The sequence below is a fragment of the Ambystoma mexicanum genome, chromosome 13, assembly GCF_040938575.1.
Source record: "Ambystoma mexicanum isolate Mex_15411 chromosome 13, UKY_AmexF1_1, whole genome shotgun sequence".
NCBI classification, from domain to species: Eukaryota; Metazoa; Chordata; class Amphibia; order Caudata; family Ambystomatidae; genus Ambystoma; species Ambystoma mexicanum.
The window spans coordinates 400,036,385-400,050,128 of record NC_090938.1 but is presented as its reverse complement, the minus strand read 5'-3'; the positions used below and the strand labels follow the sequence as shown (position 1 = coordinate 400,050,128).

The following is a 13,744-nucleotide window of genomic DNA, read 5'->3' as shown; positions in this document are numbered from 1 at the left end:
TTGTTGAAGCCCTCGACGATTTCCTATTGGATCAAGATTTAGATAGTTCTCGATGTAACTCCGGCTTATGCCTCGGACTCGAAGATTCATAGGATTTTGTCTTCGACTTCCCTTTGCCGTCTTTATGCAGATCGACAGGGGCATTGTCTTTATGCTTCTCTTTTGAGGGGGTCGGGCTGTCTTCTCGAAGAGTTTTAACATTTCTTTTCCAAATGCATCCCATTTTGCTGGGGAGTCCGACTTGGTTGGACATTTGATTACCTCGGCCGAGGAATCAATAGAGGTCGAAGGTGACCTGTGACATAATTTCTTGGCCTTCTTGGAAGAAGAAGAATGACGTGATCAAGATCATTTAGACCTTTTCCATCGAGGAGGATCTCTCGACTCTTCGGACTCTCTTTTTTAAAATTCTACCCACCTCCAATTTACCTTTATGCTAGCTTAGAGCGTTGTCGGTCATCGGCTGACAGGAGTTACACTCGGAGGTAGGATGTTCGGTTCCGAGACATCACAGGCATATGCGGTGGGGGTCGGTGATCGATATTTTTGATCCATAGTCCTAGCATTTCTTGAGGTGGTCTTAGGCGTTGATGGACCTGTGAAGACATTTTCGTATAGAAAATTTGTGACAAAGTTTAGTGAAGAACCGAAGTACGCTGTAATTATTCTAAGTGAATGCTCGGAAAAACAGCACTGAAGCCAACGCTACTTATGCTAATGATGACATCGACAGTCGAGCGCAAGCCCTCGAGGGACATCGACGAGACAGCACACAGCGCCCTCTGTCGAGAAAAAGGTTCCAAAGCAGATGAAGGTGGAAGGATATTATCAAAAGATGAGGAAAACATGGGAGGATGCAATCCATTGGAAAGAGCTGTTACGTGCATACCTGGACGGAAATCGAAAAAATTGCATCATTACAGAATCCAAATCTCTTGGAGGAGCTTTACTGTTTTCATTCCAAAAAGGAAACAACCGAATTACGTCCTTGTATCGATTAATGTGAATTTAATCAGATTACTGTCAAAGAAAAATACCTGCTTCCTCTCATCCCTGAAATTCTCGAGGCAGTAAAAGCTGCATGTATATTGACCAGATTAGATCTACGGGCGCCTATCACTTGGTGAGAATACGTGCAGGTGATGAGAGGAAAACTGCATTTTGAACCCCTTTCGGCCACTATCAATACCAAGTCATGCCGTTCGGATTAGCAAACGCTCCATTAGTATTTCAGCGTTTCTTGGACCATCTGTTTTCTGATCTCCTCCTCATTCAGTCGTGGTCTACGTGGACGACATTTCGGTCTATTCCAAGACGTTAGATGAACACTGCCAGCATACGAGTGAGGTACTTCGCCGTCTCCAAGAGAATAGTTTGAAAGCCAAACCTGAGAAATGCCTTTTTGATGTATCGTCATTTCTTATCTTGGATACATTTTGTCAGATCAAGGCATAAATATGGACCCAAAGAAAATTGATGCATTATGTCTCATGAAACACCAAAGACCCTTAAAGAGCTACAAAGATACAGGGGTATGGCACAGTTCTACCTGAAATGTATCCAAGCATTCTCTGTTATAGTTTTACTACTGACAAGACTGTTGAAAAAAGATGTACCTTTTATATGGAGTCAGGACGCAAACCAAGCCTTCGATCGTCTCAAGCAATGTTCACCTCTGCACCTCTTCTAAAGCAACCAGATTATTTGCATCCAATTATCCTTGAATCAGATGCTTCTGAATATGCAGTGGGAGCAGTAATGAAATAACTATCAGCAAAAAAGCAAGAATACCTGATTGCTTATTTCTCATACACCCTATCTGCAGCAAAACATAACTATTGTGCACTGGAAAAGGATTTATTGTCAATAAAATTGGCATGTTAGTAATAGCGGCATCTACTACTGGGAGCCAACTGGCCAGCTGAAATCAGAACAGATCATCGCAATTTACAGTCATTACAGAATTTCGAGTGTCAAAATAGCAGGCAGGCCAGATTGGCTCATTTCTTTTTTCATTATCGATTTACCATCACTTATACTGGATCCTGCAATCTTTTGGCAGATACATAGATACAAGTAACAGAGGATCCTCCCTTAAGGGGATGCATTCTACCACAGGCTACTTTTGTCTTTGTTGTGCCATCCAATGCGTTATGAGGCAAAGAGTTATACTTTGCTCATGACTCTATGGTAGCAGGACACAGAGGACAACAATTTACATTGAATCTGCAACAGCGATATTTCTGGTGGCCACAGATGAAGAACAGCGTACAAAGATACTTGCCAAAGTGAAATATATGTACGCAGAATAAAAAACTTTGACGCCAGCCTGTAGGAAAACGTACCCAAAGCAGTCTCCCAACTAGACCATGGCAACGTATTTCCACCAATTATATTGTCGATCTACCAAACTCACAGGATTGCACAGTGATCATGGTTACCATAGATTATTTTACAAAACTAGCAAATTTTTCTGCGTTACAGAAGCTCCCCAGTGCAGTAGAAATGAGTAGAATTTTGCTACAGGAAATTTTCAGATTCCATGGTCTTCCTGAAGTTATTGTTTCAGATAAAGGCCCACAGTATACCTCAAAATTCTGGGGAGCCTTGTGTCATCAACTAGGCATAGAAAAGGCATTGTCCTCACGATACCACCCTGAAACTAATGGACAGATGGAGCGCTTAAATCAGACCTTGGAGCAATACCTTTGTTGTTTCACAATTGAGGCCCAGGATAATTGGGTTTCTCTTATGCCCCTCACTGAGATTTCATATAACAACACTCAACATTCAGCTCCCCATTTTAGCCCATTCACCTATACCTATGGTTTCCACCCCAAATGGCTGACTGTTATACTTACTGTTAGAGAGTACTGTAAAGAGAGTATTTGAGAGTAATTGGGAATTGAAAGAACCTATATGGAAAATTGATACACAAACCATAAGGATATGCTTGAATGTGAAGTTAACATGTCTAGTTTACAATAAATGGAACTATGGAATTACAGATCTGACTATTTGGAATCATTAATCTGTTGAACCTTACTCTTTATTTTCATCAATACTCACTGAAACAAACCGAAACAAATTCAATACAAGTGGTTGGCGCATTAGAGTAAAATTATAACTCTTATCTCTTATCGCTTTTTCAGTTTTTTGATTACTGTTAGCTCTAATCTTCTCTCGGTAGAGACCCTCCTCTAGGGCATTCATACAGTCCATCAACAAGCTACACAAAACCTGCAGCACACTCAAGCACAAGTAAAGAATAATGTTGATGAAAAACGAACCTATGCACCTCACTACAAAAAAGGTGATCTTGTATGGCTCTCAGCGAAGCATCTACCCAATCGCCTGAATTCCAGAATATTTTGGTCCATTTCCTGTCATCAAAGAAATAAATCCTGTAGCTTTCCGCCTACGATTACCTTCCTCCTGGCATCAGGATCCACCCGGTGTTTCATGTATCATTACCAAAACCGTACATGGGAAAAAAGGATTCCAGCATTCGTCCATCCGGTCAAGATGTCAGTACTTAATATACTGGAAGGGATATTCCAAACCTGGTTGATCCTGGAAGCCTCTAAAGAACATCAACGCTTAGTTTTTTATCAAGAACTTCCATCGGCGTTTCCTGTGGAAGACCAGAAAACCCTGGAATAAAAGGAGGCATACTGTCAGCGTTACTGACCACATTCTGGGGTTCCCGGAACGCGCTCGCCCTTTGTCTCTATGGCAACGCTGGAAGCTTTGTAATCCCAGATCAAGATGGCCGACATGTGCTGCCGTCATGCCAACGTCGGAATGCCGGCTCCGCTTGATGACACTTATCTGACCGGCATGCAGTCTTCTGTGAGGATAAAGATGCTACTTATAATACAAACAGTGTGTCGCAACAAGTCTCTTTCCCATTGCTCCGGTGCTGCAGTTTTCCACAATGCTTTCTTTGCTCTCTCCTGGCAAGCCCTTCTTTCTTTGCCTGACTGCCCTGCACTCACGTGCTGCTCTACCCTGTGTTATTCCTCCTCTTGATCTTTGTTCCTCCTCTTGTTTTCATCTGTGCTGACTGCTAACTCCCTGTTGTCCTGGACTGTGCAATTCACCCAACTGTCTTTTTTTGGGATCAAGCTGCTCTCTGTCCTCTACTGGAGTTTGTTCCTCTGCTGTACAGCTTCATCCTCAACCACTGCAGTTGTAGGAGTTTTTTTTTTTTATCCCTGTTACAAGGGATTTTTCCTCCTCATACTTTTGGGACCAATTTTCCAGGCAGCCCCTTCTGCCCCTGTCACATTTTCAGGAAGCAGAGTGGCTTCTAGAGCAGGCAGGCCTTACCTGTTCTCATATATCAAGGAAAGCTCCTACAGTAAGGCCCGACCCTAACACTGGAGGGAAGCACTACATTGCCCCAGGGAAGTGACTATAGCAGCATGGTTGAAGTTGATACAATTAAAATGCTTGCACAGAATATATTACTCTAAGGATAGGTTAAGGAAGATGGGCAGAGGGGAGGACAACACCTGCCCGAAATGTAAAACCCACAGATGGACTTTTAACCATATGATATGGCACTGCCAGAGGCTGCAGAGATACTGGGGAAAGGTGCAGCAGGAGGTTGAGGAGGCCTGGGATAAATCAATATGCCTAGCTCCAAAGGGAGCAATACATGGTATATGGGGTGAGGAGGACATTGATAGACATGACAGAAGCTTCCTAAACCTTGTATGCATTGTGGCTAAAAGGGGATGTTCCCGGACCTCCGACGATTGTGGCATGGAGATCAGGAATGGATGTGGTAAAGAAGTGGGACCAGGTTGTGCATAAGGGCAGATGCTGCTTACATAAGTACGAAAAATGTGGGGACAATGGGATTGAGGGATGAGGGAGACTTGGAGGGAGGGGTGGGGTGGAAAGTAAGGGGCGGGGAGTATAATATATGAACCCTGAACCATGGCAAATGCAGACTCTATGGGAGGGACTGGGAGTTGGAAGGCGTAAGAGGGGAGGGAATGGGGGGCAGAGGGACCCATTTGCCAACATTGGAATGATATGCTGTTTGCTAATGTTTTTTGTGAACCCACCAGTGTTTAAAAAAGTAATAAAAACTTGCTTAAAGAGCTAGTGCATCACAAGAACTGCCAGGTGGCTCTGCTCTAATTTACCAGTCTACCAGAATTACCATGACCACCTTGGTACTCTCATTTAACCATTGTTAAACACTCTGTTGCTTGCTCGGTAAGTTTATGCCATAGAAATACCTTACTTATTTACTACATCATGAAGATTCCATGATGGAAAACAGTGTAGCCCAGAGATCAGGCGAAGGAGTCGTCCAAGCCTGCACACATGGATATTGAGGATGTTGGGGTAAGGAGGTGAACACAATGATCCAGAAGATTACAGAATTACAGAAATTCAAAGTTCACACACATGGAACCACTACACAAGAATGAGAGAGCAGAAAATGCATAATACAATCCACATTCAAACACATGGCTATCTGGCCTGGGAGACGGCGCAGTTTCCATGGGGTCACAGGATTTCTCCCTGCCGCTCCTATTCTTTACATTTGCCACAATATAGGCAACATCGAACCTTACCAAATGCCTTGGAGACATCTCCTGGGCAACAGCAGCCTCCATCCTAAGAGAGAAGACAGAAAGGTGCAGGTTAAGCCTCTTTTCATTTTTACTGTGCTTTTATCAGGCGGTTGTTGGAACGTGTTACAGTCTATCATGATTACATTTGTGGTGCAGCACTCTACAGCGATGAGTGTTCCCTCTAATTATTTTTCTCCAAGACTGGAAATGGTTGGCATTTGTGCACACATTATTATGCATGTACGCAATTGACTTACAAGGTAAGCCACTTTGTGAGCATGCGTAATTAGTGAGCCAACTTCTCCAAAGAGTTTGGAAGGGAATTTCCCTTTCCAAACCATTGCAATTCTTTACAAATCAACATAAAAGGTGCATCTTGCAGAACTTTCCCCCAAAGTTATAGGTTAAAAAACAAATATTTTATATGTGATTATAAAGGGAGCTTGTCAACCAGTCCAAGAACTCAAGATACTTCACAGTACCTAACAAAGAGAATATGTGTATGCACCAAAAAAGCATTGTATCAGGGACGATGAAGAAAGCGTTTTATGCCTTTGGAAAAAAACACTCCTGTGTATTACAAAATACAAATATTTGCTTATCATAACTGATGTGGCTGGCAAAAAATGTAAACGGGATTCAATAGTTGCAGATTTAAACATGCCAATAGGAGTGTATCTGCTACTTTAATGAAGTAATTCACGGGCCAGGAAAACATGCCTCTCTTAATTTGTATAAGGATGATAAGTGCATCAGAACTACTGCACCACAGTATATGATGATCAGAATTCCTGTGGTTTTGCTTACTATTACCTTGTCATGTGAACAGAGCACTGACAACACTTACTCAAAACCAGCCTTACAACTAAGAGGCATATAGAATACCTATTTTGACTCCCTAAAAACAGGAAAATGTACCCAACATATAGGAGCCTAATCTCTTCTTATACCCACAAAGCACCACTGATATTTTCAAATCGGTGACCAGCAGGACAATGGCATAGGGGGGCACACTAATACAATTCCTCTTGAGATAGAGTAGTAATATTAAGGGGAAAAAACTGATTTTAATATGCGTAAAGTATGCCTATTGGCAAAGCCAATTACTTTTTTACTCCCCGAAAAATCACTCGATTCTAAGTTGTGAGAAAACTCTCATCAGAGCCCTGGTTGCAACCCTGACATTGGAAGTGAAATGACAGGGCACATAGCCTAATGTTTTGCCCTCGCTGCCTCACCACAGACTAGATAGAATTCAACAAGAGCTGCAGTTATGGAGCCTTGTTGAAGAAAATCACATATATTTGCTTTTTAAGATAATAGTACTCAAGGCTACAACAGATCGGGTGCCTTCTTCTATAAGTAGGGGCCACTCTTCTGCAATTCCCTCTTATCAGTTAAACAAGATGCTAGACGCAATAAACGCAGAAAACATGATTATATTAAAAAGTCCTCGGCAGATGAGAATAGAAAGAAACAGAAGGTGCATTTTCCTATACTGTTAAAAGAATGTCCTATCTTTAGCAAACAAACAACACATTTCATTCACTGTACTATACTGTACTACAGAAACTTCTGACTTGGTTTTTAAAAGTTGCTGATTTGTTCTTCAACCTCACGGAGTATTCTCCTGCACCCTTTCCCTGTAACCTTCCCGGTCCTGTGATGGCCTCCAATACTACTCGACAGGGCTCTGTAAAAAGTGAGGAATTTTGTCATTAAAACACTCACTGCGAAATTAGTATACTGTAAGGAGCTCATGGTGGCAGCAGTAAAGACAGACACAAGTGATCACAGTTCAAAGGTGTTTATTGAATTATACAATGGGTGAGGTAAAAGCCTAATCTAAACCTAAATCTAAGATGGAAGCAAGCTATGACCATCAAATAATAATAAGGTATTCCTAGTGGTGTCTTGCCGATTAAAAAGGGCCTATACTAAAAAAAAGAAATGATTGCTAATCCTTACTACTAAATTACAAAGAGTGTGGGATAATGTTCAGCTAGAAAAGAAAGAAGTGTTCACAAAATGATAAGTCAGGATGGTAAGGCTGGGCCTCCCTTCCCCACGTTTGAAGCACGGGACAAGGCGGGACTCTCGAGCACAGCACACTTGTTGGCCTTGTAAGCACTAGTTTCACCGTTCAGTTCAACAATATCAAACTCCTTCAGAGGTTAAGTCTCTTTCCTGCAAAAGTCTCTTTGCCTGAGAAGGCTTACTGTTTCACAATGACAAACAAACAAAAGTTCTCTCAGTGATCTTGCACCTTGGGCGATGGATCTTCGCCCCCAGGATCTCCCTCTGCCGGGCTGATCCTCCTTGCCACTCAGGCCTCCCTCCGCTGGGTGCACTATGGCCTTTCAATTTGCAGCTTGCAATTTTCTCGAGTCGTTGTGTCTTTTCGAACAACCTCTCACTGTGGACAACCCTCGGCCAGGTTCACTCTTGTCGACACAAAGTTTACGGGTGTCTTAGTCTCCACCTTAAGTTTTGGCCTCCCTCCGTCGAGTTCACTACGGCCTCTCTTTAACACAGTTCATGCATTGCTCATTCTCATCAGACAACAGTGTTTTCTTTCTCCTAGCTTTCTTTCGGCATCCCTCTGTTGGGTTCACACTTGCCTTGTTTCACAGTTCACAATCTTATCAGAAAGAGGGGTTCCCTTCCCGTAGCTTTCCTCTGGCAATGGGTCAGGGGCTTTTCGATTGTACAAGGGATTTGAAGTAACCCTTGTAGGACCACTCTTACGCATCATGCTACCCTTTCCTAGGGCCTTCTGGTTCTTGTAGTTTCAAAACAGGTCCCGGTCAGAGTCTTTTGAAGGAGCGCCCACGTGGCGCTGGACCCCTCTTCACCTGGACCTCAACTGGGCTTTCTTTAAAGATCAAACACACACACACAAGTTCTTTCTCTTTGAAATTATTGTATCTTCACTTTTTCTTGCGTTCAAAATGTTGCTACATGCAACCTTGGGATCAACACAGTTCAGTTTGCTACCAGTTTCCTCCGACTCACTGGCCTTGCTGAACCCGTTGGCTTCTTTGTTCTCTGGAGTCAAGGATAGTACCATGGTAGTCAGCTTGCCTCTCCGTTATCGATGCGGAAGGCCTCTGTGTACCATTGACATCTGCTGCACCACACACCCGGTTTTATGTTTTCCCTTTCGGAGGCTCTGCGGGTCTGAGTTGAAAAGGGAAAGGGCAATTCCCCCTTCGTCGTCCTTCCAGGTCTCACCACCTTTCTCCTCCATTTGAACAGCCGGTTTCGTGTAGCTGTCTCCTTGTGCGTTCAGCCTTGCTCGTTGTGTGCTTTCCTGTTCCGCCTTTTATCCCTGTGGGGAAGGTAAAGAGCCGGCAGGTGTGCGTGGTTACTGTCAATTGCCTGACTCTGCCTGACCCATTTATTGGGACATGTCAGGTAAACGGCTCTGGTGTTAGTGCATTGTCTGTTACCATGTAAGAAGGTGTTAGTGTGGGAAAATGGGGTAGGGGTATAGCTTCTAAATATCCTACAGGGTAGCATGGAGAAAAGGTGTTACACGAAGGGTGGATACCGTGTCTCAACTCTGTGTTCCACACCCACTCACTGAAGACCCCTCGCCCAGGTGATCTTCCCCCACTGGTCCACCTCCAGGAACTGGATCCAATAACGATGGCCGTGTCCTGGCCTAATACTATGCATGAGTAATGCCAGATATAATCCACACCCATTATACCTATCAGGTCAAATAAATGATATAGCAAGGTTGATCTACACTTATAGGGTAATGTTAATTATACTAAATTAGAAGATGCTGATCATGACATTTGCCTACTTAAAATCCTTACAAGGCAAATTAATATTGGAGTATTATAATACTTTAACTTACAAGGGTAATGCTTCAAAGCACCTGTGACATATGCACAAAGAATAGAAGCTTAGGATGAGGTTACACATTCAATTAGCCTGATTACTTACAGTCAGTATCCAATGTTTCATCTGAAAGTTGGGTTACGTAGTGTGGGTAATGCCTTTGCTAAGGCACCATTAGTAACAGAAATTCTGTTGACTCAATGATATTTATATTACAACAAACATAAAACAAGGGCAAGTCTGGTAACCTTCTGCAGAGCCAAGGTAGGCAGAGTTAAGCTTATCTAGTAATATCTAAATGCGGCCTGGGGCGGAAGTTACAGTCATAAGTGTGATAGAGTCAAGTATAGGAGTCATGATGAAGGTCGCATGTTAGGTAGACAAATCTTAGTTAGATCTTCTGTACATGGAGCCATTTTACATATTTGTTTTTAAACTCTTGAGGGTGTATTCTGTTTTAAAGGTTTATAGGTTTTTAAGGTCAAGCTAAGCATAATAGGGTAATGTAAATAGACTAGAGCAGAATATAAGGACTAGTTAGTATAAGTTAGATTTGTTAAGAGAGAAAACAAATGTCAGGTAACTGCTGTGACTTGTGCTTTATTCACATGAGAAGGTTGGAAATTGTCTGTGTACGCTGCTAAAACTCTTCTGAGCTGGACCCAGAGGAGAGCTGAGCAAGCGCACAGCTTAGATGGAACATTGGCAATGACATGCCCTGTACCATTTTATGTTGGATAGACACCTTTGCACGACATCTATGAAATAGAGTGCTTGTTACAAAAAAACATCTTTTTGCTGCGTTCCCTCCCTAGACATCTATGGAACCCCACTAACTTTCTGCTGTTATTTTGAACCTGTCCTGTGTCACAGATGGTACAGGAATCACACCAAAACAATTTGAGGGTTTCTATTGATGTTTTCAATAGGTTCTATGGATGGCCCTCTCTCTCACCTCCTCGCTAACCAAGGCGTCCCTTCCCCTGGTTTAGTAGATAGTGAATGGTAACCTCTCTACTATCTAATCTCTACCTTTTACTGCAAGTGAGGACCTAAGGTAACTTTCCCTGTCGAGTGATTAGTGTTCTATTAGGGATTATAACTTGCAGATACACTGTTTGATTCTCTCGAGTCTATCACGTTCATGCTCTCCTCTCTATTTTTCCTCTCTGTACCTCTTACTACTCTTCTCCAAATGCACACACCTTGCTTAGTTCATCCCTCTAATCTACTGTTCTCCGATGTCACTCACTACATACAGGTCTCGCCTCAGCCCTTTGATTTTACTCCTCCCTCCTCTTTTCTGCCACTCTCTCCTCCCCAATACTACTCCCTCCTCTGCACACTAATAATCCCTCCTCCAACCAAAATCTACTTGGTCACCCTCCTTTCACTCAGTATCATGCACTTCACAATCACTCCCTATACTCCACTCACCTAACTACACTCGGCACACTACCACGCACTGTCACACCGCAGTACCACTTCCACTCCTGAGCCAAATACCTCACCTTCTCCAGAAATCGCCTCCACGCTTTGCAGCTCCTTCCTCCCTCCTACTGGTCCCTTGGTCTTCCACCTCCTAGACCTCATCCAAATAACCCACACTTCCTGCTTCCTACTTATATCAACCCTCCTCTTCAGGGATTATACTATACCTGGCCAATCTGGCCCTGTCTTCCCCATGAGGGTGTTGTTAGAAACTGAAAAGTCACAGGTAGCAGGCTAAGTCCCACCCACTTTTTCCAGGCGGGTCTGCCACAGAACCACAATGCTGGCCTTGGAAGGCAAGTGTTTGTGTTCCGGAGACCAATGCCAGGTGCCCCTAAGGTAAATACAATGGGGAAGGACTCCCCTTTTCGTCCCTGGTGTTCTAGGGATTGCACAAGTATTAGTGTGTGCTAGTTGATATCCCTAGATAGCACAACGCACCCTTTCTGCTAGCTGCGTCGGAACACAGTTTCTCTCTCTGAGCTGGCGCTTGCCTGCTGCGTAGGACTGTGTGGGTGCCGTGTCTTCTCTTTCTTTTTGTGGGTCTCCGCACGGTTGGTCACTGCTGCAGCTGGGTGATTATCGAATGTCTGCCTTTTCTTCACGGATGAAGGGCACCAAGTCAGGATTCAAACTTGGATGCTTCTTGGTTTCAGGCTGGATCAATGTATCTCCACAAAAAACAAACACTGGCAAGCATCTTGTATTGGAGGCATGACTTGAGTCAGAGGTTTAATGATAAGAAACATGCTTACACACACAAGGACAGAACAAGTGTTGGGGCCCTCTTAACTGCCGTTGTCCTCAACGTTAGGACTGGCTCTTCACTTTCGCCTGAGCCTCTCACCTCTTACTAAAACGAGTTGTTTCCAGACAACACCAGCAGATCTCTGTACATACGCTTCCGCTTAATAAATGCGTTTAAAACTAAGGCCTGGTTAAGAGAGTTACGTAAAATGGACGACTTCAATGCATCTTACAGATCTGCAAGCAGAAAGAAGAAAACTTAAAACATTTAATACTCTTCTGTACTGGACTACGCATGCAAAGAACGCAGATTTTGGGGCCGCTGTGAACGAAATATCAAACGCCTAGTGCTGATGATTGGTGGCTGGCAATGTTTGATAGTGGTGATAGGCAACTAAACTATGCTTTAATCCGCTTCCTGACACTGGTAGAAAAATTGTTAGTAACGACAGACACTGAAAAAGGAGATGGATAAAAATCACTGATTATGTCGTTACATGGTTTCCACTAACGCGATCATTGTTCAACGTGATGTCGGGAATATGTGCAATCATTGCTCTAGTGTTGGGATGGCTGGGGGTGTTGTTGTGTACATATGTGATGATTTCTTTTTAAAGGCAATCAAGCCAATAAAAATAAAAATAAAATATATATTTTTTTTAAAACGATTTCTTAACCTCTTTTGGCAAGGTCAGGGTACTGGCTTTGTCACACCTGTCTTTTGAAGGTAAGTGAAGCCTTTTTTGCTTCCTTTAAAATTCTTAGCTTATCTATTTTGGCGTCACTGATCAGTCCCTTTGGCTATAAGTGCAGGGGGACTGTCCCACATTACGAAATTCCTTGTTTGTTTTACACTGCACAAATCACCTTAGTGTAAGATGCAGTAGCGGTACTTTGAATTGGTTTTTCATTTGTTTTGAGTAACATTCTGTTACTTATGTGATGAATCTGAGGATGTCGTCCCTTCTCCCATAGGGCAAGAACTTTCCCATGGGGCCAAGGCAGTGTGTCCACAGTACAATAGTCCGCCTCGGGGTGGAGCACTGAGGGAGGATCACATTGGGGAGCAAGCCCCTTATGGGATTGGGGATGACCATTCTCAGAGAACGCTGTATACCCCTGCGTCTATAACCCAAACCCTTCTCCAATGCCAAACCACCCTTCACCCTCTTTAGAGCCAATCTGTTCTATTGTCAAGTTAGCCATCCTAATATACTTGACAAGACTAAAACACCAAAGAATACAAAGTATGCTACATATGGCTCTATTTTTAGTACTGTGAAGAAGAAGATGACCGGGGGTCCAAAGATCACTTTAAAGAAGCAGAGTGAGCAGTCTAGCCTCTCATGGTATGTGATTGGCCCAAAGCAATTCAACCATCCAGCGCAGGAGTTCAAAGGCAGCTCAGCGGAGATGCAGATAGAACTGTCCTCCAGAGAGGAACACAGTGGGTTGTGCACCAGCCGAGCAGACGAGAAGCTGTGAGCAGAGGAGAAGGAGAACCTGAACGTGGTCCAGGACAGAAGGACCGCTTGGGCTGTGACAGAGTCAAACCTCTGGGCTTCCCAGGCCTCGACAAAGTGCCTGAGAGAGAGGACGCGCAGCTGGGAAGAACAAGCCATCTGCAGAGCCGCTGCAGGCCTTGCTGGTGCTCAAGAAACAAAGCAGCTGCTTGGGAAACGCTGGTACCTGCACGGAAGAGCCAAACAGATATGCGGGTTACGCGAGAAGTGCTGGAGGTCCAGGGAATCACAGGGGTGAAGGCGGAAGTTGGAATAAGCAGGTCTGGGAACCTGGGAAGGAAGTGCGAGTGTGGGACCTGCACCCTTATAAGAAACTGAGAATAAGAGGGTCTGGGACCCTTAGTGTAAAAGGAACAAACAGGGACGAGTTGTATGCTTCGGAGGGGAGCAGACCAAGCAGATACAACACTACAGTGTGAGTCTGGGACCCGCACTTATATGAGAGGGCAATTGCTTGGCAGAAGAGTAAACCAAGCTGTTCTGAATATTGCGAGTCTGGAATCCGCACCCAAATGAGAAGTTCATGAGAGGACA

General features: G+C 43.7%; 1 protein-coding gene across 2 annotated transcripts in view; it reads right to left on the bottom strand.

The window, feature by feature from the left end:
* GMPR2 (guanosine monophosphate reductase 2) overlaps positions 1-13,744 on the bottom strand; it is a 403,297-nt gene that overhangs the window by 123,118 nt on the left and 266,435 nt on the right. For both annotated transcript variants that reach the window (XM_069633979.1, XM_069633978.1), the window contains exon 8: positions 5,598-5,640. In XM_069633979.1, the coding sequence (XP_069490080.1) occupies positions 5,598-5,640 (43 nt within the window). The remainder of the gene's footprint in view (positions 1-5,597; positions 5,641-13,744) is intronic.